General features: G+C 39.1%; 1 protein-coding gene across 7 annotated transcripts in view; it reads left to right on the top strand.

Moving 5' to 3' along the window:
- The window catches only part of TTBK2 (tau tubulin kinase 2), a 143,788-nt gene that overhangs the window by 85,323 nt on the left and 44,085 nt on the right, over positions 1-14,380 (top strand). For all 7 annotated transcript variants that reach the window (XM_079915109.1, XM_079915110.1, XM_079915108.1 and 4 more), the window contains 3 exons: positions 284-349; positions 4,499-4,591; positions 5,700-5,825. In XM_079915109.1, coding sequence (XP_079771235.1) covers positions 284-349; positions 4,499-4,591; positions 5,700-5,825 — 285 coding nt within the window. The remainder of the gene's footprint in view (positions 1-283; positions 350-4,498; positions 4,592-5,699; positions 5,826-14,380) is intronic.

Genomic DNA, 14,380 nt, shown 5'->3' with positions numbered 1-14,380 from the left:
AGAGTTTATTTGTCATAAATCCTACTTTATTTTAAAATGGTAGGAAAAAATGGGATTCATCGATAACTAAAATGGGACTCATTGATAACTAATATGTTTTAAACATACGATTTAGAGATATTCTCTCTAATTTTTATAATTTCACAATTATTAAAAGTGTTAGAAATTTAAGTAGTGTTTTCTTCACAGTAATACACGTTTCTCCCTTCTACTTCATGGGCTTAAGTGTGCTGAATCTTATGCTATTTAAAGCTCAGTTACTATTCTTTGCTTGGTTTTGTAGCCTCGAGCTGTGGCAGGCTTTCGAGGGACAGTTCGTTACGCATCAATCAATGCTCATCGGAACAGGGTAGGTATCTGAACTAGATTCATGGCTGTATAAGCATGCTGATGCTTGAATCAGATTGACTTCTTTACATTAGAGTACAGAGGTGTGGAAAGTGCTTGGGAGCAGAAGGAAAGGTGTTAGAAATACTAATGCATGGTATGATGCATAGTGGATAGATAATAGATGTGTGCAGCTGCATAGAAAATAAAATTTAATTTGGCAGAAAATATAATGGCTAATTATATATATGTCTATGGAGAATCTTGTGTCCTTAATTAGATATAAGTATTAAATTTACTATAGAATTTTGAAGAAAGAAAATATCTGTGTTCTATTTCAAGAAGTTATTTGGGAATTCATACTATCAATACCTAATGAAGGAGGTCATTTTATCTGTAATATACATCTAATCTGTGATATTCCCCTCTCCATCAAACTTGTTTTCATGAAGATCTAAAATATAACAACTTAAAATTTTTTTTTCATCTTAGTACATTATACCTCTCCTCTTGAGTTAAATTAAAAAAATTTCTCTCTCTCTTTTTTTAACTTTGATCCTTTTGTTTTGCTCTAAATTTTTTTTTCCTCATCCTGAACCTTAGTTATGAATAGGAAGGGTGGGTACTTTATGGATTCTCAACTGTTGAACTTGTTTGGACAGAGTTGAGAAATATAACAAGTGATTCCTTGATTAAATAAATAGAAATCTTTTCTTGGTCTTTTGTTACCTTATTCTTGTTCTGTGAAGCCAAAACTGCTTTAATAAAAACTTGACCAGGACTTCCCTGGTGGCGCAGTGGTTAAGAATCCTACTGCCAATGCAGGGGTCATGGGTTTGAGCCCTGGTCTGGGAAGATCCCACATGCCGCGGAGCAACTAAGCCTGTGTGCCACAACTACTGAGCCTGCACTCTAAAGCCCGCGAGCCACAACTACTGAGCCCATGCGCCACAACTACTGAAACCCACGTGCCTAGAGCCTGTGCTCTGCAACAGGAGAAGCCACTGCAGTGAGAAGCCTGCACACCTAAACGAAGAGTAGCCGCCGCTCACCGCAACTAGAGAAAGCCCACACACAGCAACGAAGACCCAACGCAGCCAAAAATAAATAAATTTAAAAAATAATAATAACTTGACCAATGCTAAATGTAATAGGAAGAGAATGCTGTAGTTTTATATGCTATGCTTTAGTTAATTTGGTTTCTTAGGATGTGATTATAAATTGAAAATAGGAAAAGTATTTTTATCAGTGTGTAGCACTCTGCTGAGCATTTTAACTCATTTGGTTTGATTCAGTGTTGTTTTATTTTATGGTATTTAGTTAATTATTCTGCCTTGAAAAGAGGTACGCATCCTCCAGATAGATTCTTGCGAAAGTTTAGAAGTACTATGCTTTCTAATTAATTCTATTAAAGAATATGTCCACATTGGAATCTTTGGAATAGGACATTCTTTTTGAGATAAGCATAAACATTTTCAGAGATCATAATAGCTATATAAACATTTTCAAAATAGCTGCTAGAAAGAGATTTTATATATATATATATTTTTTTTTTAGTTTGAAGAGTAGAGATTTCTTCTAAAAGCCTTTCCAGCATAGAGTGCTCTATCAGTTGCTCTGTTAACCTGCTTATTATTCTTGGTAGAGAAATTTGATAGTGTATAGCAGTGGTTCTTGCCCTTCATTTCTGCTCCCAACACACCTGAGGAGTAGAATGCTTTACACAGTAACACAGCTTCACAACAGTGATTGTCAGTGTATGTGGTGACACAGGAGTGCAGCTAGTGGAACCTTGAGAGTGTCTTGTCTAATTTAAAAAGAATTCCCAGGTAATTCTAAAATATACTTCTTTCTTCCATACTCTGCGACCATGATTGGATAATTTCTAAACTTAATACACTGCATTTCTATTTTTTGGGTACCTAAATCTTAAACTTTTTTTTTTTTAAGTAAAATCAAGTTTATTTAGAGAATCTTAAACTTTTAATGTAAATAATTCCCAAACAATACAAGGACTTTTCAGAATACTTGATGAACTCTGTTTACTTCATCTCATTGTTTTCCTTCATTTTAATCCTTTGTTAATATTTGTTTTATGTCAGTACTTTGAAGAAATTATTTTACTTTCTTCTGGTTCTATGGTTGCTACTGAGATCTTTGTTCATGTATTATTGTTACTTTGTATTTAATTTGTCCTTTTTTTCTTGACTACTTTTGATATCTTCTCTGTCTTTGGTGTCCTGCATGTGCCTTGGTGTGGATTTCTTTATATTTACTTTGTTTTGAGATTTGTTTTGCTTCCTGAACATTCACATCTTTCATCTATTCTGGAAGATTCTCAGACATTGCTTGTTTAAATGTTGCCTCTTTTCCTTTCTCTCTGTACCTTTATTTTCATATCTCCAAATTGATGCATATTAAACTTTCTTGTTATGTCTTCCATGCCTTTTAAGTTCACTCTCAGGTTTTCTCTTTTGGTCTCTTTTTTGCATTCTAGATAATTTCTTCAGATCTGTCTTCCAGTTCATTAATTCTTTTTTTCTGGTGTGCTTGATCAGCTTTTAACCTTGTCCATTGAGTGTGGGTTTTTGTTGTTGTTGGTGGTGGTGGTGGTGTATTGGCCATGCCACGCAGCTTGTGGGATCTCAGTTCCCCGACGGGGGATTGAACCCAGGCCCTTGGCAGTGAAAGCACCTAACCTCTGGACTGCCAGGGAATTCCCTAGCCATTCAGTTTCTAATTACATATTTGTGCTTTTTATTTCTAAATGTTCTTTTTAGTCCTTTTATAAATCTAATTGGTCTTTTTATTTGGGGGGAGAGAATATGCTTCCTTTCTTGTGACTTTGATTCTATTTTTTAAACATTTTAAATATCTTATTTCATATTCTATATCTTATAATTCCATTCTGAAATTCTTGGATATCTAATTCTGCTCTTTATAGTTTTTCTTGCCGTTAGTTTATGGTAGCTTGCTTTCTAATATATTTTATAATTTCAAGTAATGAACTTATATTTGGTGGGGCTTTATCTCTAGGAATTCAATGAGGTCTGAATTTAAGTGTATCTTGAGAGGATTTTCATTTGTATCTGTCATTACTGTAGGACAGGATCACCCAGAAAACACTTAATTTCTGGGCCTGGTTTCCTGGACCACACAAACAATATAAATTTAAACCCCAGATCTGAGTGAGGGGTAGTCCTATGGTAACAGATTCTCAGGGCAAATTTTTTTTAACCACTCACTTTATCTGCACTAAAGATAGTCCTTTGAAGGTCCTAGCTATATGTTGAGGGTAGAGGTGGGGAAGTTACAAATCCTGTCCCCTTCATGATTGATAAAACCCATGTTGGTAAACCTATGACAAATGCCCCCAAAATAGCCAAAGCCAGAGCTTCAGTATTAGGTTGCTTCTCATGTTTCCAGCTTTCTTTTAATTTTGGCTCTTAAGATTTCCTTTGCTTTTTTTTTTTTTTTTTTTAATTATTGTAGTAAGAAACACATAACAGGGCTTCCCTGGTGGCGCAGTCATTGAGAGTCCGCCTGCTGATGCAGGGGACACAGGTTCGTGCCCCAGTCCGGGAAGATCCCACGTGCCGCGGAGCGGCTGGGCCCGTGAGCCACGGCTGCTGGGCCTGCACGTCCCGAGCCTGTGCTCCACAACGGGAGAGGCCACAACAGTGAGAGGCCCGCGTACTGCAAAAAAAACCCAAAAACCAAACACCCACATAACATTAAATTTACCACCTTAACCATTTTTAGGTATACAATTCAGTAGTGTTAAGTATATTCATATTATTGTGCAACAGATTTCTAGAACTTTTTCATTTTGCAACACTGAAACTCTGCACCCACTAAACACTAATTCCCCTTTCCCCTTTCCTCAAAGCCCTTGGCAACCACTTTCCTTTACTAATTAGTGAACTCATTTATTAATTAATGGGCTCTTAATTATTTCCAGCATTTCTGGGTTTTGGGATATTCTTTGTATCAAAAGTTTTTCAGTATATCTGTTGTGTCATGTAGATTGCTGTATAGCTATACAGGTACATAGATATACCTACCAGATAGTTTTATAGGAAATGAAACACAATAGTTAGGCCTTAGACAATGTAATGTACTCACAAGGAGTGGTAATGTAATGTGACTGAATTCTCTTTTGCTTATGAAGGAAATGGGAAGACATGATGACCTTTGGTCCTTATTCTACATGTTGGTGGAATTTGTGGTTGGTCAGCTGCCTTGGAGAAAAATAAAGGACAAGGTAATTTTGGAAATGGAAATGTTAGGACTTCCCTGGTGGTTCAGTGGTTAAGACTCCATGCTCCCGGGGCTTCCCTGGTGGCGCAGTGGTTGAGAGTCCGCCTGCCGATGCAGGGGACATGGGTTCGTGCCCCGGTCCAGGAAGATCCCACATGCCGCAGAGCGGCTAGGCCTGTGAGCTGTGGCCGCTGAGCCTGCGCGTCCGGAGCCTGTGCTCCGCAACGGGAGAGGCCACAACAGTGAGAGGCCTGCATACCGCAGAAAAAAAAAAAAAAAACAAAGAGACTCCATGCTCCCAATTCAGGGGGCCCGGGTTCGATCCCTGGTCAGGGAACTAGATCCCACATGCCACAGCTAAGAGCCTGCATGCTGCAACTAAAGATCCCGCATGCCACAACTGAGACCCGGCACAGCCAAATAAATAAATATTAAAAAAAAAATAAAGCCTTTAAAAAAAGAAATGGAAATGTTAGTTTTGGTAGGGGAAGGAGTAAAAATTTCTGGGTAGGCGTTTTTGTTGAGATTATACTTATGCATAAGAATTAAAAGTTACAAACATTTTCACTGTATCCCAATATGTATATTTTTCTTTCTATGTGCTGATATTAGAGATGTAATTAATGTTATGACTTTTTTAATGTACATGGAGAATAGATACAAATTTAAGTACAATTGTCATTTCTGATTTGACTTCTAGCCCTCCCTCTTAGGTTTTATTTTTAATAGTTCTCTTTTTTCTTTTTTATAAGTCAATTAGGCTTTTAGTTTTTAATTGTCACATATTGTTCAATTTGAAAACTATAAATGCATGTGTTGATAAAGAAAAGTAGACCAGATTTAAGGTCAGCTCTTTCTTTTGGGGAGCTGTGTGTTCACTGATGCAGAACTGTGTTACCCCTTTGGTTCTGCACTACAGTCCCCTCCCCCTGCTGCCTTAAAGCAGTGTGCATTAGGCTGTTAGCTATTAGTAAGAGCTCAGTTCTTGCTTTATGCTTAATTACCCACTGTCTCATTCTGTAGTACATACCCTTGAGACTGTTACTGAGAGGCTCTTAATGTGTAGCTGCCAAGAGAAATTGACTTCGGTTCCTTTTCTCTTTACTTCCCAGGAACAAGTGGGCTCTATTAAGGAGAGGTATGACCACAGGCTTATGTTGAAACATCTCCCTCCAGAATTCAGCATCTTTCTGGACCACATCTCCTCTTTGGATTATTTTACAAAACCAGACTACCAGGTAATCATCTTTGTGAGTTCTGTGGGTTAATTCTCTCTCATTTAGTCTTTCTTCACTCATTGTACTGTTGAGGGTGCTATAAATGAGTATGGGAAGTCCCTAGAATAATACTATTTTAATACATCCTGAGAAATGTGGTTAAATTGACTGATGATGACAGGGTCCACGTCCACACGTGAGCGCACGTGTGTGTGTTTCCTCCCTTCTGGACGAACATACTTCATTAGAGTTTTAGGTTTGTTCATCATGTAACATTTTAACTGTTCCTGCTGTGGTTCTTCTGGTGTATAGAATTGCTGATAGTTCAAATTATGAAAATCCTATAGCTAATTTATTGACCAGAAGGAAATGTCCAGCTAGGTAATGTGTCTGTCAAGGGCTTGAGGGCTGCATATTGTATGTTAATATGCTATGGGACAGCAGTCAGTGAAGATTACTGGCTCCGTTTTGTCTGTGGTGAGTGAAACATTTCCTCAGAGCATCAGTTAATAAGGCCTTACAAGGGTGACTAGGATTACCACAAATTGCATCCCTAACCCCAACCAGCTAGATTTCAGAAGATTCTGTTGCTCTCAGGGGGGAACTTGGTCAGAGCTTAATGCGAGATAATCACTACCACTGAAAATATAAATGCAAAGCACACATTGATTAATAATAATAATAATAAAATATATATTAGTATATCATTTTTATCTACAAAGGACAACATATAGGCTTTACTGCCTGTTAATGAAAGTTTCATATTCTAAAGTGTTGTCACTGTCAAAAGACTAAAAGATTGTCTACAGCACAGTGAACTTTTTTGCATATAATAACTAGTTCTTTGTGAAAATGTAGCTTTTGTATAATATATACAGAATATAAAGCAGAGAGGCAACATACAGCCTTGGGTCCTTAGAGACCTTAAGTAGATGAGCCTGTGTTATTCTTTTCTGTATGGCTATTTGAGTTATAAACTGTATAGGCTAACAAATGGAGGAAATACATTGTATATGAGTCACTTTGGAATATGTTCTCATTTATATTTTATATGGGTTTTCTAAAATGCAGGAGTTCATGTTACTTGCAATAAAATAATGAAATTTTACTTGTAAGCCTAGATTCAGGAGGAGCTAGGAGCTAGGAACTTTCTCATCTTGGGTGCTAACAATTTTTTGGTTGACAAAGTTTGCATGTGAATATTAAAGTTTACATAGCAAAAAAAATTTTAATTACATTCTCTGCTTAGTTATGCCTACAATCTAAAGAAGACTAATGTTCACCAGCTAAAGTTTGAAACTTAGACCTATAATTAATTTAATTTAAATTAACAAAGTATTGTTCTCAGGTTTTTCAGTTGAACATTCTCTAAGGGGAATCTCTATGTTTCTGTCACCTGATAACAAAACAAAATATAGTAATTTCCCTATTTTAGGAAGAGAGAGAGCAGGCATAACATTTTCATTGTTTCACAGATTCTATAAATAATCTGCTTCTTTTTTGCTCTCTGATTTTCCGTAAGCAGTGAGTGGGAGCAGAGGACAGGTAGATGGGAGAATGATAATTGGGAAAAAGATGTTGGCGTAAGTGACGAGTGTATTCTGATGACTAGTATCAATGTGATGTCAGGTTCCAAAAAGTCTGACCTTTGCAGTTTCTGTCTCTTGCTTTCCTGACAATGCTCTGCTGCAGTCTTCATTTTGAGAAAAATTACTCTACGTTGTTTGTTATAATTTTTATTTTATTTATGTGGTTGCGTCGGGTCTTAGTTGCGGCATGCGGTCTCCTTAGTTGCAGCATGTGAACTCTTAGTTGTAGCATTCATGTGGGATCTAGTTCCCTGACCAGGGATCAAACCTGGACCCTCTGCATTGGGAGCACAGTCTTAACCACTGCGCCACCAGGGAAGTCCCCTCTACTTTGAATCTGAATGTTCTTGTGAACTGATGGTTAATTTTACAGTTTGGAATTCTGAATATGACTTTAATTACTGTTCTTTTAGAATTTTAAATTCTTTATGGAACAACCAGTGTAGTTAACAACAACAACAAACCTCCTCCAACAGCAAGCATACCAGTACTTAGTGTGACTGCTTCCCTAGTGTTGTCAAAGGTCAAATAACAGTATGTCTCCAACTTTATATATTCTGAGGCAAGACCAAAGTAAATATATTTTATAATCAAAGTGTTAAATGATGCTGTTTTCCAAAGCCGCTTTCACTGTGAATGTCTGTGTTTGTGAATCCTTAAACATCATAGTTTCTTGCCAGAGAACATTATCTTAACAAGTTGCATATGGCCAGCACATTACCAGTAACCTGCTAGTGCTCACTCTGACAGCATGTGCAGACCTAGAGAGGAGAGCTGTTTGCTCTCTACCGGGAATCTTTTATGCATGTCTCAGGTTGAATAAAGGCTGACACTTGCTTTTGGAAAGCTTTATGGTGTTTTGGGAAATTACATCCAAGTTTATACTTAGTATTTATGTATGTCTGTCTTACCTACTGGCTTTTAAATCCTGGGGGTACAGACATGTCTTATTTTGTTTTTTTTATTCCATACTACCCTGGCACTGTGCCTGGCACCTAAATTTTCAACAAATGTTAGGAAGATGGAATTGCATCTTACTTTGCCTAATAATCTCCTACTCAGGAAATATAAGAAAAATCAGCTCTCATGAGTGCATAAATTCTGTTTTCTGTCTGTTAAACTAAGGTGAAGATGTTAGAATTATAGTCAAGATTAAAGCAGATATCTTATTATGAATACAGTCAGCCCTCAATATCTGCAGGGGATTGGTTCCAGGACCCCTGGGGACCATGGGTTCTCAAGTCCCTTATATAAAATGACATAATATTTGTATATAACTTATGCACATTCTCTCGCATACTTTAAGTAATCTCTACATTACTTATAATACCTAATATAGTGTAAATGCTATGTAAATAGTTGCTGGTAAGTTTTGCTTTTTGGAACTTCCTGGATTTTTAATATTTTTGATCTAGTTGGTTGAATCCTCAGGTATAGAACCTGTGGATTGTTTTTGTTATTAAATTTTGAAAGAGTATATCAACCATAAGAGACGAGTGCTGGGCCATGAATCTTCTCTGGTGATAAAATTGTATAGAACTATACACACACAAGTACATGTAAAACTGGTGAAATTTGATAAACTGTCTGGGTTGTAGCAATGTCATTTTCCTGTTTTTGACATTGTACTCTAGTTATTTAAGATGTTACTGTTGAGGCAAACTGGGTAAAGGAGACTTCTTTGCACTATTTTTACAATTTCCTATGAATCTATAATTATTTCAAATTAAAAGTTAAAAAAAAGTGCTGGGTCAACATTCTCAGAAATGTAGATAGTGATTAAAACATTCGATCTTATTGTTGCCACCTTATAATTTAAATAAATCCTCATAAAGTGTTTTGAGAAAGGGAGATATTTCTGAGGGGTGCCTAGGAAAATATTATCAACCTTGAATTCCACCACAGGACTCCTCCTGTAGGTGACACTGTTACTAGTTAATGGGAAACTAAGATAGCAGCATCAGATTAGATAAAGAAGAATCCTTGGTACCTTTACACATTATTATCACAGTAATGATACACAGCGTTGTCACAATAACACCTGGGTAGTAGTATTATCCCTCTCTTACAAAAACTTAATTTAGACATGTTGCCTGGGAAAACTAGTGGTGCTAGAGGTGGTATCTGAACCCATTTCTGACTCATTCAAAAAGGCCCAAGCTCTTTCTAGTTTACCAACATGCTTCCTTAGAGAGGTGGCCACAAACACAGCAGGCACTGTTAAGTAAATACTAACATGAGTGGCTAATAAAATTTCAGGGAAGAACTAAAAAGTTATATGAAAAATTATCAGAAATTATTGTCAGTAACTAATAGGATCACATGATCCTGACATAAGAACAAAAAAAGGTATCTTTATTAGAGTGTCAGATTATGTTAAGCATCATTTAGCAAATTGAGAAGACTAATGAAACCCATAAATATACACACCATTGGTGAGCCTGAAACTAAAATGTGTATATCAGCCAGTTCACACACTGACACAGCATTGCTAAAATCAGAGGATATGCGTGAGGAAATCCAAAGCCAACTAAATGTCATTAATCTTGTTAATATACTTTCCAGGTTTAGGAATGGGACTATTTATACAGAGATTACATCAAAATTTAGCAGGCTTGCCTCTTGCTTTGGGGGACTTAGAGCCATTTTAGGATCCCCTGACTCTAATAATGACAAAGTTAAAATTTTCGGAAGGCACAGATGGGCTGCTTGTGAAGCAAACAAACAAGAGGTTGAGCTAGAGTAACAAGGGGGAACATCCCATAAAATAAAATGTGAGGGAAGGTCTCTCTTGCTTAAGCTGCCCTTTCAGCTGAGCCCTAAAAAATGGGACTGTATTGGCCATGTGGAGAGCAAAGACAAGAGAAAGAAGGTTACAAGCAAAAGGAAGAACATGAGCATAGGCTCTGATGTGAGAAAGGAACGGAAAGAAGACAAGTGGCTAGAATGTAGCAAATGAGGGGAGAAAGTGGTTTGAGACAAGATTGGAAAGTAAGGCAGAGGCCAAGGTGATACAGGGCCTTGTCAGCTTTGTTAAGGAGTTTGATTTTATTCTAGTGCAACAGGAAGCCTTGGAGTCTAATGAACAGGAGCATGGTGATCCAATTTGTGTTTGAAGAGGATTGCTTTTGTAGTTGTGTGTGTTCAGATGAGGCAGAGAATTAGAGACTACTTAGGAAGGTATTGAGAGAGGCTGAGCTATGCCTTAGAAAGAGAGAAATGTTTTTTTTTGTTTTTTTTGTTTTTTTTGTTTTTCGCGGTGCGCGGGCCTCTCACTGCTGTGGCCTCTCCCGTTGCGGAGCACAGACTCTGGACGCGCAGGCTCAGCGGCCATGGCTCACGGGCCCAGCTGCTCCACGGCATATGGGATCTTCCCAGACCGAGGCACGAACCCGTGTCCCCTGCATTGGCAGGCGGACTCTCAACCACTGTGCCACCAGGGAAGCCCGAGAGAAATGTTTTAAAAACCAGTGTCTTAACACCACAAAGGTTTATTTTTTGCTCACAAAACAGTGTAGTTAAGTTGGGCTCTCTCCTGGGCAACTCTCAAGTGGTATCTTGAACATCCAGGCTCCACCCATATTCTGACACTGCTGTCTTTAATCCACGGCCTTTACAGTCATCAGGAAAGGGAAGAGCAAGTATGGATGATGGTTTAGGGGTTTCAGACCAGGCCTGGAAGTGATCTAAACACTTGGGCATATACCCCTGTGACCAGAACCCATTCACATTGGTTCAATTCTAACTGCAAGGGAGGCTGGGAGATAGCATCTTCCTAGGCAAGGAATGATGATCGTCTTGACTTGGATATAAGCAGTGGAGATGGAGAGAAGTGGATGAATTCTTGCTTCCCCTCTTTTAATTATCTCCTTTCATTCTCAGTTGTACTTATGTGTTCCATAAGTACCCCTCAGTGCAGTCAAATTGGACTCCTAGCACTTCTTCCAGCTTGTCCTGCCTGGTATGCCTGTGTTTCATAACGCTGCTTGTCTTATGAAATTGAAGGCCCGACTCAGATGCCACAGTCTCCTCTGATTCCTTTCAGACAGGAGTCATTTCTTATGCTAAACTTTTATAGCGGTACTTTGTTTTCTCTCTTTACTAGATAAATTCCATTAGAGCCAGTACCTTGCACATTTATCTCAGTTTTCTCAAGAAGTTAGCACAATGATAGGCATTTAATAAAAGTTTGCCAAATTGAATGAAATCTGCTTAATCTGATTATTGCTTCTGTTAAATGCAAACTCTCTGAAGACAAAACTGTTTTGTTCACTCTTGCACTCCTAGCACCCAGCGTAGTAGGCATTCAGTGTATGTCTGAGTCAATGAATGGGTATTTGATATAACTATATAGAATACAGTAGAGTCACAGAACATCCATGTTTACTTGACTCACTTAAATTCAACTGCATATGCAGGAGATGGAACAATTTTAACGTGTCTGTGATTCTGCTTGCCCTTTGGCTCAGCCATGCCCTGTGTGCCTTTGTGAATCTGTTGTTCCCTCAGTCTTTTTCTCATTCACAGCAATCAGGCTGCACTGACTATGATTCTAATGTTTAAAAGGACAGTAATTTTGGGGGTACAATATAACCCTTAAATGTAGGTAGCTTCATTCACATTAATCTGAAGAAATAGAAGTCTCTCCCAATGCTGGAGAAAAAAATCTAGCTATTTTGCATCTAGTACAACTACTATCCTGTACTTTATTTATGGGCATCTTAAGAAGCTTTCAAGGATAATTTCAACTTTATACTGTTTTTGCCTTGCCTGGTATATGGTCAGACCACTCAAGATGGCTGTTCTCTTGCTCTCTGTACATCCCCTGCTCGACCAGTCCCTGCTTCATCTACACCCTGCTCACATGGATGGCCTTGCCCCCTGGCCCAGCTTGTGATTCTAGTTCTTAGGCCAGAACAGCTCCACCTGCTAGTTTATTAAAGGGAAACATCAGCCCTTGTGATGGTCATTAATCTGAGGGGCTGTGAGGGACGTGCCCCATTTGCTGGTTTCTCTGGTAACTGATGAGCCAAGCTGACATCAATTTCCCCTATCAGTGGTAGCCTCCTTCTTCCCCTAGTAGTGAAGATTGCTGCCGTGGCCTGCCTGCTGTCTGCCATGCACCGGTGGGTGTTGCTCCAGGACCCTTTTGCTGCGGACATGTAAGGTTCCCTTTCCAATAAACCAGTGATGTCTCTGTCACTGTCTCTTGGCTCTTTCTTCAGTCTTGAGGCTTGGCAAATACAGGGCTTGCAGGCCTGTGGGGTGCAGCTCAACACCTGCTGACTGGCTGTAACTCTAACATGGTGGAAATGGCACTTAAAAGAGCTGTTTCAGTTGGTGCTTTGCTACACACCATTTGTATGGCCTTTCTAAACCTGTTTTCTTCTGTGAAATGGTGAAAATGCCTACCCCACAGTGTTGTTAAGATTTTAATGAGGTAATTGTGAGAATGTTTTGTAAATTGTAAAGCATCATGTAAATGAAAGTGGTTTTACATGTACCTCAGTGACACACTGCATTTGCTTATAATTATCGCATTTTTCTTCATTCTTGTATTGTACTCAACGTTACTTCTATGTTAATAGAACTTCTATTTCCTTTATGATGCTTTGTCCTGTTATGGCAAAAAGGAAATGTTGCTTACCTTTTTCATTGAGCTTTTTAGGAGGCATCGAGAAGCTTAGACATTGCCAGTTTACCTTGTGGGCTGATGAGCACCTGGAAGAAATGACATTGGTATCAGGCAGCACAGTGGCTGAGCAACCATGCTGCCTCACACTGCCTCAGGTCCCCTGGGGTAGCCGACCAAGGGGCACTCCTGAGTCATCCTAGTATCTTATAAGTGGTGAAAACAGCCTAAAACTCTGAAGTTTCTTCAACTGATTCTCTTTATTTGATCTTTCTTTTTTTGGTTCTGTTCTCCAAAGGATGCGTGCAATGTAATTTTTTTTCCCCTCTACCAATGCTGCTAAAAAACCCCCAGAAGAGGAGAGAAATCTAGAGCCTGTGCATTTCTTTTCCTCTATTGCATCTACTTATCACTGAAGTGAGGCAGTTTCTTTTGCCGTAAATAGTCTATCTTTGGATCAGCAAAGCCAGCATTGTCATTGTGCTCTACTGGTTAAGTGCTTTATTGATCCATTAATTTACCATTTATTAACTGAGAAGGAATCAGGCTTCTCAGTCCTCAATATCACATTGCAAATAGTTCTTGTTTTTCAAAGACTGGACTTTGCCTGCATTTTCTTTGAAAGGGCAAACTGGGATTTCATGTGGAGATAAATATGATAAAGCTATTGATTGCATTTGTGCTAAGGATAAGAGGAGGGGTGCTTCCCTAAGGCATTATGTCTGTGTCAGATGAATGATTGCTATAAAGAATAAGGGTATTGCCCTGCCCACTCAAGCCTGGGAAACCTGCTGAGCTCCCAGGTCAGGTCCCCTGCCCTCCAAAGAACCCTCCAGGCCACGTGGGTCCTGGGGGCATAGGAGGGAGGCCCTCCTGGGGAAGAACAGGAGAGGCAGGCGGGAGGGGCCCTCCAGGACCGGAGGAGCAGGAGTGGGAGAGGAGCAGAGGGTGTTTGCCTCACCCACTAGGGCCCACAAAGCCTGCTGGGCTCCCAGGCCGGGTCTCACACCCTCTGAGACCAGAGGCACGCCTGGACCCCTTCTGTTCCATTGAGCCTAAGCCCCACACCCCCCAGGGCCTTTTCCAGCCCTGTGGGTCCTAAGCATAGGCCCCACCCACTGCCCACACCCCACCCCTCCCTAGGCCCTGCCCACCACAGCTAAGGCTTTTTCCACCTTTTTTTTTAAGTTATTGTGGTTCTGTTTTACCTTCTGGTTGTTGTTTCATCTATATTTTTATTTTTTTATAGTCTTTCTAACATATCTGTTAGTTTCCTAGTCTAATTTTATTTTTTACTCTTCGTTATTTTATTTTATTTTTTTTTGCCACCCCATGCGGCTTGTGGGATCTTGGTT

This window comes from Stenella coeruleoalba, assembly GCF_951394435.1.
Source record: "Stenella coeruleoalba genome assembly, chromosome: 2".
Classification (NCBI taxonomy): domain Eukaryota; kingdom Metazoa; phylum Chordata; class Mammalia; order Artiodactyla; family Delphinidae; genus Stenella; species Stenella coeruleoalba.
The sequence above is the reverse complement of the archived record's forward strand: the minus strand, read 5'-3'. Positions and strand labels throughout refer to the sequence as shown.